The 14085-nt window shown below is 22.4% G+C and overlaps 4 protein-coding genes across 4 annotated transcripts; 3 read left to right on the forward strand and 1 right to left on the reverse strand.

The window, feature by feature from the left end:
- Positions 1-53: 53 nt before the first annotated feature.
- SRAE_2000410100 (Wolframin) lies at positions 54-2315 on the forward strand (the record flags this gene model as incomplete). The annotated part of the gene is made up of 2 exons (XM_024642931.1): positions 54-165; positions 211-2315. The coding sequence occupies 2 exons, from the start codon at positions 54-56 to the stop codon at positions 2313-2315; spliced, it is 2217 nt and encodes a 738-aa protein (XP_024508652.1).
- A 1836-nt stretch (positions 2316-4151) lies between these two features.
- Positions 4152-5160, forward strand: SRAE_2000410200 (Hypothetical protein; the record flags this gene model as incomplete). Its single annotated transcript, XM_024642932.1, has 2 exons — positions 4152-4572; positions 4625-5160. The coding sequence occupies 2 exons, from the start codon at positions 4152-4154 to the stop codon at positions 5158-5160; spliced, it is 957 nt and encodes a 318-aa protein (XP_024508653.1).
- A 1242-nt stretch (positions 5161-6402) lies between these two features.
- On the reverse strand, positions 6403-7477 carry SRAE_2000410300 (Protein of unknown function DUF1057 family-containing protein; the record flags this gene model as incomplete). The annotated part of the gene is made up of 3 exons (XM_024642933.1): positions 6403-6615; positions 6661-7323; positions 7364-7477. The coding sequence occupies 3 exons, from the start codon at positions 7475-7477 to the stop codon at positions 6403-6405; spliced, it is 990 nt and encodes a 329-aa protein (XP_024508654.1).
- A 2185-nt stretch (positions 7478-9662) lies between these two features.
- SRAE_2000410400 (Peptidase M14, carboxypeptidase A domain-containing protein) lies at positions 9663-13877 on the forward strand (the record flags this gene model as incomplete). The annotated part of the gene is made up of 3 exons (XM_024642934.1): positions 9663-9722; positions 12649-13090; positions 13132-13877. 3 exons carry the CDS (start codon positions 9663-9665, stop codon positions 13875-13877), a joined length of 1248 nt encoding a protein of 415 aa, XP_024508655.1.
- Between the last annotated feature and the right edge of the window lie 208 nt (positions 13878-14085).

A 14085-nucleotide genomic window follows, 5' to 3' on the forward strand; every position in this document is an offset into this window, starting at 1 on the left:
ATTAAAAACAATTTCTAAAGGACTAAATTGTATTAACTTTAAATTTGGATAAAATGATGCGCCGAAAATATAGCGGACATTATTCTTCAGATGATGAAAAATATGATGGAAAAACATTTGATGGTGGTATAAATTATATTGAAAATAAATTGGCTAATCATAGACGTAAGCTATACTAATAATATAATAACACTAACTTTTTTTTACTAGGATTTTACGATAATAAAAAAAGTACAATAAATCGTGTATATAAAGCATTATCAAGAAAGGGTGATGAAAATGGAAAATCACGATTTAGAGATTTACTTTATGATTTAGAAGTTAATGATAAGTTAACAGAAGAACAAATCTTAGATAAATACTTTAAATCTGTTGAGATTGAAGAAATGTTTAGAGATTCATTAAATCAATCAGAAGAAGACAATGACAAGGATAACATTGATAATGAATTTGACATTTTTACAAAATCTAATCGAGGAGTTTTTTCTATGGATAATTTTGTTGATTATCTTTTATCAAAAATACAATTACAATGGAGAACATTATTATATGCTGTATTTCCACTTCATCAAATTCAAACATTAGCATTTATATGTCTTGTACAATTTATAAATGTTACTGTATTATTAAAGTATCTTCCAATAATCATATGTTATATTTCATTCATTGGAATGGTATACTTTACATTGAAAATGTTTCATAGTAAAAGTATCATAAAAAAAGAAAAAGTATGGAAACGTGTAATTGGAATATTTGAAAATATTTACGAACGTACAAACATGAAAAAGGAAGATGATGAAGAAAGTACTGTAGAAAAACAAAAATTATCAAAATATGATTATAGTATGTATGATCATACAAGTTGGGAACCATATTCAAATTTCTTTTTTTGTTTAATTATCTTCATTTTGTCTATTGGATTTTCTGATGCCAAAATAACTAATTCCATTATTCTTTGTGGTATAAGTGGTTTCTTTGGGGTATTTTGTTTTGTGGCTTTGGCAGATAATCATGATATTTGGGCACTTATTGGAATTATAGCAAATTTTATCTCTTGTTTACCTTATATATTTTCAAGAATGGGAATATATTCTACAAAAATGATTTTTTTTAAATCATGGTTTGAATATAGAATTGGTTATGTTATGTTTTCTTTTTCAATTCCATCTATAGCATTTATGTTAATTCCAATAATATATTATATTGCTATAAAATCATGGAAATATAGAACTGGAATTCTTCAAGAAATTGTTCCTCATATTGTTTGCATAGTATGGAGTCATATATCAATAATGATGTGGTGTATTGGATGGAAGACATTTACATTATCAGGAGTTGCTTTAACAAGTTTTGTAATTACTTTTATGCTTTATCCATCTCCAGTAATTGCTTGTATTGCTTCTGCAATTGGATTTTCTCAAGTAAAAGGATCAATTGAAATATTAACACTTATTAAAACAGCTATAACTATTTTTGTGCTATGTTTACCTTTTGCTGTTAAAAATCTTTTATTAAAACTTAATAAATCAGAAGGATTTAAAAAATTATATTCAAAATTTGAAGATAAACAATGGTTTCTTTTAGGATTATATTTTATTGCATTAATAATTGCTGTTTCTCTTTTATATCAAAGTAATAGAACAGTTGATTTCAATAATGATGTGACAAATATGACATGGTCATCATTTGAAGATTATTGTAAACTTTCTCAAGCAAATACAATAAAAAAACAAGTACAATGCTCTCAATTAAAAGGTACTGCTATTAATTGGAAAGGAACAGTACAATCAGTAAGAATTGTTGCCATAGATAATTCTTTTGAAACATTATTAGATTATCTTCCAGATTCAATAGATCAAGCTATTCGTTGTTTTTATGATCATGATCAATCAGATACTTCTAATATTTCACCAATCAAACCTAATCAATGTTCAATGACAAATTACAATGTATATACCTATGAAATAGAAGTAGCAGGACCATATGGTGAAAGTAAAATAAATAGTAATAAAGGATCTATAATTTTAACAGCTGGAGATATATTTGGAGAAGTTTTACAAATTTTAGAAGAAGGAGATGTCATAAATTTTATAGGTTATTTTGATCAATATCCTGTTTTTAGATATCCACCAAAATTACAATTAGCACAACTTGAATGTGTAACATGTAAACAATTATTCAAGAATAAACAAAATAAAAGATTGAAAATAACACGAGCAGATTCTCAAAAGAGAAGAATATGGTATAATATATTACATTCATTCAAATTTATGTTTAACTTTATTTTTGCACCAACTTTAACAATGAAATTGTAGAACAATTATATTTAAAAAGTTATCTTATTTTCTTTTTATTTGTTTTTTTTTCAAAGACAATTTTTTATATGAATAAACTATAAAGATTATTGCTACGATAAAAAAAATAAATGTTAAGGCAATATAAAATAATCCAATAATGTATTTATTGTTGAAATAGTTATGATTTTTAAATTTACTTGAAAATTTTGGATTTAAATTTGTATATTCTTTATCATGAGTTGATGAATGACCATTAAAGTGCTTGCATCGTATCATGCAAAAATCACTCATTGCGTGTAATGTATTTTCTTCCAATGAATGTGATGATTCAAATACATCCAAAAAATCAAAATTATTAAATAGTACATCTTCATTAAAATACAATTTCATAATTATAAATATAGATTAATAGTTTAAATAAATTAAAATTAATATTATAAAACATTCTTTTAAAATTATTCGTTTTATATAGATTGATAGCATCTCAAGTTTGGAAATGTTAGCCGAAAGTTGCATAATTAATCAAGATTAAAAGATGGAAAAGAGATCATATTTTGATTATCTATAAAAGTATCTATTGTAAAACAATCAATTGCTTTAAAAAATAAATATTTAAGAAAAAATTTTATTTATATCATAAATATATTAAAGAATATGATTGATAGAAAATACTGATTTAAAAAGTTTAGTAACATAAATTATTTTTGACAAAAATTGAGTGTAATAATGAATTAGTAATTTTTCAATGATAAATCAAATACATTGTAAAATTTTTTTTTCAACAAAAACTAATTGAATACACTTTTAGATTCATAGTACTTTTCAATTTAAATAATTTTTTAAAAAAATAAAAAAAATTTATCAAACATATACTTAAAATTCAAATTAATTACCTTATAAGTATATAAGATTTTATGTGTCTAGTAATTTATAAACTTTTAAAAACAGTTTAGATTGGAAAGTTTATGCTTAATTAGAAGATTTTATAACAAAATATATCTACAATTCATCAATTTCTACCATTAACAAATGTAACAAAACTTTGTATAAATTAATAAAATTTACATACAAAACGTTTTAAAAAAATTTTCATATCATATGCAAATTTATAGAAAATGTATAGTTATTTTTTTGAATTTCAATAGATACGAAACTTCTTATTATAAACAAACAATTCAAAATCTATAAAAAGAAACATGACAACATTTAAAATAATTGACATCTTGTTTTCTTCAATCATAGAAACATTTATGTTAATCAGAATCATCTACTCACCTTTTGACAAAAAAAATATTTATACTAGATTTGTTTTTTTATTGATAAATTACTATATTTAAAAAAATTAAACAAATATATTTACAAAAAAAAGTAATTTCCATATAAATTATTTTGACAGTAAAAAAAAGGTATCATTGATATAAAATATTATCAAAAAGAATTAATTATTTATGCTTAAAAAAATTGTTAATTTAATTTTGGATATTTTGTCTTATAACATCTTTACTCATTAATGCTTTTTAAATGTGATAAATTTTTTATCGCTTTTTTATCAATTTCATTTAAGAGATAATGAAGGGATAAGTACCAATAAATTTAATAAATTATATTAAAAAGTGCCATTAAAAACATTTTACCAATAAGATAAAAATGTCACAGGAAACACTTTACCAAAACAACCAAACATAATTCTGTTCTATACATGAAAAAAAATGCAAAATAGCCTTGAATACTTAAAATGTATCCCCCATTTTCAATAACTAATAATATTACTACTATTTTTATTTTTTTAATATTTTATATATTTCTTTAGATTATTTTTAAAAGCATTTATATACTAATATTTTATAAATAGTAATGCTCGAACATACGGATTCTGATGCATATTACAAAGTGCAAAAAAAATTACTAGAACTAGTAGATAGTAAAGATAGACCAAATTTTGAAGATTTATTAGATGCAATAGATGAATGTGATTTGTTGGTAAACTTTGAATCTCTTCTTGATTTTAATGAATCAATCTCAGGCCATGATGAATGGCACGTATCATATTTAAAGTTTTTAAATTTGCGTCTTGATTTTTATTATTTCCAACATTCATTGGAATTAAGGACATATAGAAATTTACATTATGATCCTGATGGAGCAAAAAAAAAAGTTGCTCAAAAAAAGTTATGTCGTGTTATTGATGATATGGATACCTCAATTGTTACGTTATTTCCTAACATTAATAGTGTAATAAAAAATTTAACAAACTCTAATACTGAAGAATATATTAGTATGTTTTAATAAATAGTAGTGAGTATGTATGTTTTTATTTTTTTTTGTAGATAAATTAAGACAGGAAATAATAAAAATATGTTCAACAGATAGAAAAATATTCAATAAAGTTGTTTTTAAAAGACATGGTGATCCAGTTGTCCAACAAAAAGAAGAAACAGAAGATGAGTGTGTTGCAAAAGTTAAAACAATTTTTACCTCATCATGTAATCGTGAAAAAGAATTAATGGATTTTTGTTTAACAGTAATGTTTAAAGCTGGAAGAATTATAGAAGAATGTTATGGAGATGTAAATGATGTTGTTAAAAGGATAGTAGAAATAAAGAGAAATTCACCTTCAATATGTTATTATAATAATAGTGCCTTCCCGGATTGTGCAATAATGGCTGAGTCTATAAATGTAGATGGAGATAATAGTAAACATTTTTTTAAGAATTCAACTTATCAGGCATTAAAAAAAGTTACACAAATATGTGAAGTTATATTTGCTGTACATAAAAGAAATTACTATACTCAAAAACAATTGTTAATGGAATTAGAAGAAAAATCAACGTCTTTCTTTGGTAGTTTAAAAAATGTAAAATAAAAAAAAAAAACTCTAATTGTATTATAAATAATTTTCTTTATGCATTTTGTGGATTCAATACGGTTTATCTACAACATCTGAACTCATCTTCGTCATAAAAAATTGACGGCAATTTTAAAATTTACCCCTAAATGTTATAAAAAAGATTTATGAAAAATAATTTTTAAATATAGAATAATTAAATAAATACATAGACAAATAATAAATTAATATGTGTTACATAAATATAAACAAAATTCTTAATAATATATATAAACGAAAAATAACCGGTAAATATTTTTTTTCAATTTTTATAAACTTTTTAAGGAGAAAAATAAATTGATAACGAAAAGAGCAACCATTTTTCCAAGGAACTATACTTTCATATAAAGATGTTAGCAAGAAGTGCAATATTAACATTTCTTGCAAAATAACTGCTTTAAAGTAAAATTTGGCATTAAAAATGATTAGGAAAGACATTTGTGATGTTAAATTTTAAAAAAGATTAATATTTAAAGTAGATATAAGATTTTTAAAAGGTTATAACTTTTTAAAAGCCATTCATTAATGAAATCATAATAATGTCTCTGCAAATTTTTTTACCTTATTTTTAAGTACTATACAATTGTTTGTATCTTTTTTGTTTTTAAATTATTTTACCCGAATAAAAATGTTTTGTATTAATTTAAATGTATTATTTATCTTCATCTAATCATAATTTTTTATTAAGTACTTTTTTTTAGTATATTTATGGAAAGATAAATTATATGGCTTTTGGCATTATTTTTAATACATGGGAAAAAAATTTAATAAATATTTTTTAAATTAATTTTTTATTTTATGATTTAAAAAAAAATTAGATATTTTTAAAACATTATTATAATTACTTATTTATTTTAAAAGTCATGTTAAATATTAATAAGTTATTTATGATTATTTAGATAATATTAGTTATAATTAGTCTAATTATAGTATACTAAAAGTAATTGTTGTGGAAGGATTTTTATTTAAATTACAATGTTTAATAGTAAAGTTCAATAACTACTAGCGACATATTTATCTTACCCATGTTATCACAGTTTCCAAGCATTTGAATATATATTTCAATGCCTGGTAGAAAACGATGGGAAATCAAATTATCTGACTTTCTGCAGAACTTTCTTTATCATAGATAGTTTTGTAAAGGATGATTACATAATATTTTTTTTTGTTACATAATATATTTATTAATATTATTTATTATCATTTAAGTATAAATATTAACTAATTATTAATAGTTATATAATCGTCATTATGTTTTCTATTATATATATTAAAAATTGTCTTCGATGTCTCTGCTAAAAATTTTGCCCTATGTTTTTGTATAAAATGTCCATCTTTGGGGAAGATTGATGTTATTATTTTTTCACCATTTTTAAGACAATAATTTACATGTTTTATCATTTTATCTTCCTCATTATCTTCATTTAAAAATTCCTTAAATAAAAAATAGTTTTATAATTTTAATTTATTTTAACTTACCAAACAAACATTATTTGGAAATGTAGAATAAAATTCTCTACTAACAGATCTTTCAATTGCAGCATCTCTTCCACCAATTGCATTTATAATAGTAATATCTAAATCTTTTAATTTTTCTATATATTTTTTTTGTTCGGAAAATTTAATTTTATCAACAGTAAGAAGACATGCTTCAACAATATTATTATTTGATATTTTTATTCCAAATAATCCATAGCAAAACTTTATAATTGAAACAATAGCAGGTTTAAATAACCCCCATCTCCATAAAAATGCTAGAAAAATTGAAATCCATCTTGGGCGCATGCCACGATGTGTACGAAGACCAATAGGATTTACCAATAAAGCTCCAATAACCATTTTAGGAAACATTATTGCCATTCTTAAAGCATTTTCAGTACCACGTGAATGTCCCATTAAAACTATATTTTCATCAACATTAATAGCTTTTAATGTTTTTTCAACACATTCAATACGTTCCTCATTTGTATATTCAATATCTTCCAAACTTTGAGAATGTCCAAAACCAGGAAAATTAATTCCAATTGTTCTAATACCATTTTGTGTTAATAAAGGTTCAATATACTTAAAATCATTATGTGAACCTGGTGCTCCATGCAAAGTTACAACTGTTCCAACCTTTGAACCTTCCGGCATAGAATCCTTCAAGTAGCTGTTATTAATATTCAATTTTAAAACCAACCTGATAAACAGATTTTACCTTTACTTCTTTTTTAGTATTTTTAATTAAAGTAATATCAACATTATATAATTTTTTATCATCATCACAACGTAAATTTCTTTTTTCGGTAGCCATATTTTAAAATTATATTTAAAAATTCTTATTCAATTTATTGGAAAATAGGTGCTCAAAACTGTGGAATAAAGTGTCAGTGAGTAAAATAAATATGAAAAATATATAATATATTTAAAAAGACTACGAACATATATGCAAAAAAAAAATTGTAAAATGAAATTAATAATTGATTTTGTATTATTTTGATAATGGTAATAATAATTTTATAAAACTAATTTTTTTAGAAAGAAAATTTCTAAATATTAACAAATAATTTTAAATATTAAAATAGAAATAAATAAAAAATTAAAAAAAAAATTTTTATCAAAAAAATTGAGTCAAGATAATAATAAATAAAACAATGATTAAACTTATGTGAAAACTTTAGTTTAAATTTTGTGTTTCTTATGTTAACTAAATTATAAAAACAATTTCTATTTAATTAGACGATATTATAAATAGTTAAGAATAGTTAATTAATATATTTATTTACAGAAAAGATTGTCAAAAAGTGTACAATTAATAATCTTTTTATTCTTCAACTTTAATATACAAATAACTTTTTCTAAATAAATACAATAACATTTATCTTTTTCCAAAAATTAAATTTAAAATTATTTTATTAAAGTATAGTTTTTCATACTTTATTTATAAAATTCATTTTTTTTGTATTGTTAATATGTAAAGCTAAGAATACATAGATAATGGCTTCAAATATTTATAATAAATGTTGTTATATAAAACTTTCTAACATGAAAAATGTTTTAGTAATTATTTTTTATAGCCACAAAAAACTACACAAAATAATGTTTTTATGATGTAAATGAAAATGTTTTAAATATACATTTAATATCTTGCTTTTTTTAAATATTATAATGCATTATTTTATCTAGAACTTTTAAATTATTCCCGTTTAATTCTTATATAGTATGAAATTAATTTTCATAGTGGCTCAAACATCAGTATTAAAGAAAAAAAAGATTACACTTGTCTGATAGTCATTAACAAAGTATGAATTTAAAATATAATCATGTATATTATAAAAAACAAAGCTTGAGAAGTTGTAGTGAATCAAAGTTATAGACGATAGTGGGGAATATTTTTTGAAAAAATTCTACTTTAGTGATGCAATTGAAAATATTAAAATTAAACCAAATATTTTAAATCAGATTTAAAAAAAAAACAGATTGAGTCTAGTCTCATCTTTTCAACATTTTTTTAACTCAAAATATTACGTAAAATTTATCTTGAAAAAGTTTCAAGCACGAAAATCATAACTTGAATAAATAAGTTTATGGGAACATTAAACTAATTACGTTAGATTTTTTATTGTTTCTAAAATATATTTTACGTTGAAAATATTTTTAGAATGTTAACTGTTATTAAGATATGTTACTTGGTATTTGTTGCGTACTTAATTCATTGTCATAATTTTTTATAACTTAATAACAATTGAAGTTATAAAAATTTTTTAAATGTAGATCTTTCATAAAAACTGATTTATAGCTGAATCCAAAAATTCGTCTGTTTTTATCCTTAATTTGAAGAAAAACATAACAGAAGACGTAAATTTTTTTTAAATAATCATTTGTTTTCGAATCTTCAAAATCACGTAGACAATCTATTTTGAAGCAATGCGCTAAAAGCAAAAGTTTTTTTTTAATTACAATATTTAAAAAAATTTATAACAAAATCTTATCTTTTTATTGAAATCCAGTAGTAGTAAAAAAAATAGAGATAGAATAATGAATATGATATTAAATTTAATATAAATTTTTTCTATTTACATTTATGAAGTAATTTAAAAAATTATGCTAAAATATGCCGAAGTAACTTCTATTTTACATATAGTATTTTTTTTTCAAAAACAATAAACATTTTTGTCATTGTACTGATTATTTTAGTGTCAAGCTTGATTACAGAATTGAATTAGATAATCAAAATTGGATCTCTTCTAAACTCATTGACATACTGAATTAAAATAAATAAAGTAATTAAAAAGTTTTAAAAATTTTAATTAAAATTATAGTTGATGGAGCATTTGATAGTTGATAAAAGGTAAAAAAAATTTTTTTACATATATAACCAAAATTATACATATATTAAAAATTTAAATTTTCAAAAAAAATTTCTAGCACATACGTGAATCTAATAAAAAGTCAATGTTAATTATATTAAAAATTTATTCCATTTTAAAAATTATCAAATGATTACAGTGGCATTTTCAAATTCAAAAAAAAGTTGTTTTTTTATCACAATTTTAGAGGTAAAATTGGAAATCTAGAAAACTTTCAGCCAATTTCTGAATCCCTTAAAAAAATAATAATATAGCTTTGAAAAATTTTTAACTAGACCAACGTTTGAATAGAAATCGAATGAAACTAGTCCCATCTCCATAAGATAAGTATTTCTTGAGATACTGAAAAGTCAGGAACAATGAATATTTTAGAAAAATTTCCGCCCTTAGTCATATCTTGCTTCAAAATCATGATAAATGCAAGCAGATTTCTGCAATCGTCTTCAATTGAGTTTTCAAATGGGGTCTACCTTCAAAATTTTTTTATATCTTTATTCATTTTCAAGATATAAAAAAATGGTGACAATGGATTACGCGCGAAAAAATACCAAGCATAGTATTTCAAGAACAGTTAAAAATTTTAAAAAGTTTTCAACGTAGGGTATACCTTAAATATTGAAAGAAGCCTAGCGCATCAAATTTCATGGACCTGTGACTTCATTAACCTGAGTTATCGCTAGTTTCTCAAAACAATTTTTTAATCATATTTCTTATCATATCTTGATTTTTAGAAGTCCTATAAAGATAAGAATAGGCTTAATGAATTTCTCGTAAAAAATTGGTCTAGAATCAACTGTTTATTTTTAACATTTCCAATATTATCATAGAAATCGAAATTTACAAAAAAATATTCCACAATTTCGCCCCTCATCTTTGAATCCTTATAACTCCTGAAGTTTCAATTTTAGTATATTGTTGATTATATTCAAAATTCATCCCGTTTCAAGAGCTATCGAATGACTATAGTGACATATTAAATTTCCGAAAAAAGTTGCTTTTCTTTGTTTACATTTTTAAAGGAAAAGTCGAAAATTTAGAATATTTTCAGTCAATTTCTGAATCTCCGAAAACAATAATGCTATAGCTATGAAAATAGATATTCTAGACCTACTTTTGAATAGAAATCGAACGAAACTAGTCTCACTTTCATAGGATAATTATTTGCTGAGATACTGAAAAGTCGGGAACAATGAATATTTTAGAAAAATTTCCGCCCTTAGTCATATCTTGCTTCAAAATCATGATAAATGCAATCAGATTTCTGCAATCGTCTTCAAATGACTTTTCAAATGGGGTCTACCTTCAAAATTTTTTTATATCTTTAAGTACTTGCGAGATATTAAAAAATGGTGACAATGGATTACGCGCAAAAAAGTACCAAATTTCATATCTCAAGAACCATTAAAAATAAAAAAATGTTTTCAACGTAGAGTATACCTTAAATTACAAAAGAAGCACAGCGCATCAGGTTTCATGATTCTGTGGCTTCATTAACATGAGTTATCGCTAGATTCTTAAAACTTTTTTTTAAACTTATTTCTTATCATATCTTGATTTTTAGAAGTCCTATAAAGATAAGAATAGGCTTAATGGATTTCTCGTAAAAAGTTGGTCTAGAAAAAAGTATTTATTTTCAAAATTTACAATATTATCATAGAAATTGAAATTTACAAAAAAATATTCCCCAATTTCGCCCCTCAACTTTGAATCCATATAACTCCTGAAGTTTCAATTTTTGAAAATTGTTGATTATATTCAAAATTCATCCCGTTTCAAGAGCTATCGAATGACTATAGTGACATATTAAATTTCCGAAAAAAGTTGCTTTTCTTTGTTCACATTTTTAAAGGTAAAATCGGAAATCTAGAAAATTTTTAGCCAATTTCTGAATCTCTGAAAATAATAATGCTATAGCTCTGAAAATAAATATTCTAGACTTACTTTTGAATAGAAATCGAATGAAGCTAGTCCCATCTTCATAGGTTAAATATTTGCTGAGATACTGAAAAGTCGTGAACAATGAATATTTTAGAAAAATTTCCGCCTTTGTTCATATCTCATTCAAAATCAAGATAAATGCAAACAGATTTCTGTAATCGTCTTCAAATGACTTTTCATATGGGGTCTACCTTCAAAATTTTTTTATATCTTTAACCACATCCGAGATATAAAAAAATGGTGACAATGGATTACGCGCGAAAAAATACCAAGCACAGTATTTCAAGAACTATTGAAAATAAAAAAAAGTTTTCAACGTAGGGTATACCTTAAATTATGATAGAAGCCTAGCGCATCAAGTTTCATGCTTCTGTGACCTCATTAACTTGAGTTATCACTAAATTCTTAAAACTTTTCTTTAAACATATTTCTTATCATAACTTTATTTTTAGAAGTCCTATAAAGATAAGAATAAGCTTAATGAATTTCTCATAAAAAATTGATCTAGAAAAAAGTATTTATTTTTAAAATTTACAATATTATCATAAAAATCGAGATTTACAAAAAAATATTCCACAATTTCGCCTCTCATCTTTGAATCCTTATAAATCATGAAGTTTCAATTTTCAAATATTGTTGATTATATTCAAAATTCATCCCATTTCAAAGGCTATCGAATAAATATAGTAGCATATTCAAATTCTAAAAAAAAGTTTTTTTTTTAATTTTTAATAAAAAAATTTTTTAAATTATTTATTTTTCTTTTTTTATCCGTTGTTTTAGTATAAAAAATTTTATTAAATTAATATTGCAATTTTTAAAAAAAATTATAGATATGTAAAATCTTGAAATATTTAAAGAAAATTTCAAGGCAATAAGTCTAAAATTAAGTCTAAAAATCTATTGTTCTAGCAATATATACTATAAATAAAAAAAAAGTAAAACTTTATAAAATAAATAAAGTTATTTTTAAAAAGTTTGTTTATTTATCTTATTTATTTTTAATACAAATAACTCTATTACTTAAATTAAATATTATTTTTTTATTTGAATAAACAAAATTATAATTATCAAATTCTAATGCATTCTATTATTACATAATGGATAAAATATTTTTTCTTTTATTTTGATAATGAGAAACATTTTTATAATCTTTAATTTTTTTATATTTGTAAAGTGTATTGTTGACTATAATGGTTTTTCACAATTTATTATTGGTATCCATAATGAAAATGATTTAGTCGTTTTTGATAAATTTGATAAAACTTATGGCGATAAAGTTGATTATTGGCATAAAACAAAAATAATTGGTAAAAATATTGTTTTATTGAGTAGTCCAAAGTTTAAAATTGGTATTGAAGAATTGTTGAAATTTTTGAAATTAGATTTTAAAATTATTACAAAAAATTGGAATGATCCGTTAATGCAAAAGAATAAAAAAAGTAAACGACATGTCAGAGGAAACAAAATAAATTTAGAAGTATTTCATTCTTATAATGATTCTATTCATTACTTTGAATATCTTGAAAGTAAATATAAAGATATTGTAGAAATTAATGATTTAGGAATAACATCAAATGGTAGAATAATTAAATATATTACAATTGGATATAAAACAGGTATGAAATATATTCAAATTTTAGTATGACTATTTTTTTAGATAAAAAAAAGCCTATTGTTATTATTGAATCTGGTGCTCATGGACGTGAATGGATTACACAAAGTTCTATTCTTATTTTTATTGATAATTTAATTAAAAATAGAAATTTATATAACAAATTATTTAAAAAATTAAATATTATTATTATTCCATCTCTCAATCCTGATGGTTATGAATATTCAAGAGAAAAAGATAGAATGTGGAGAGGAAATAGAAATATTAAAAGTAATAATTGTGGAGTTGATATTAACAGAAATTTTGATTTTAAATGGAAAAAAGATTATGAAGTATGTGAAACATATTCCGGAGAAAAACCAAATTCAGAAAATGAAACTCTTGGATTTGTAAACCTTGTTAAAAATAATATTAATTATATTAAAGGATATTTATCACTACATTCTTATGGTCGTTATATAATATATCCATGGAGTTATGAAAAAAAAACATATACAAAAGAACATGATGAAATTGTTATGTTAGCTAAAAAAATGATATTTGATATTAAAAAAGAAACTAATGCATCATATATTCATGGAACTGCAGCTGATATACTTTATAATAGTTATGGTTGTGCTTTGGATTACATGAAAAGTTTAGGAGTAAAATATACATATGCACTTGAAATAGCTCCAAGTGATGGACTATATAATGGATTTATTGTTTCAGAAGATTTAATTCTTCCAGCTTCAAAAGAATTTGAAGTTGCAGCAGTTAAGTTTCTAAATCAGATTTATGAAGAATTTTAAAAAAAAAAAAAGATTTTTTTTTTGTGAATTTTAAGTTTCATGAAAAATGTTTTTAATAAAATGTCATATTAAAATGCTTTCAAAAGTTTATTATAAAAAGAATTTTTGATAATTAGAAAAAAATGTTCATATAAAAATTTATGACTAATGAAATATTAAAATATTACCTCTTATATGTATGGTAATTTCAAACTTTTAATGGTATTTT

Source organism: Strongyloides ratti (genome assembly GCF_001040885.1).
Source record: "Strongyloides ratti genome assembly S_ratti_ED321, chromosome : 2".
Classification (NCBI taxonomy): domain Eukaryota; kingdom Metazoa; phylum Nematoda; class Chromadorea; order Rhabditida; family Strongyloididae; genus Strongyloides; species Strongyloides ratti.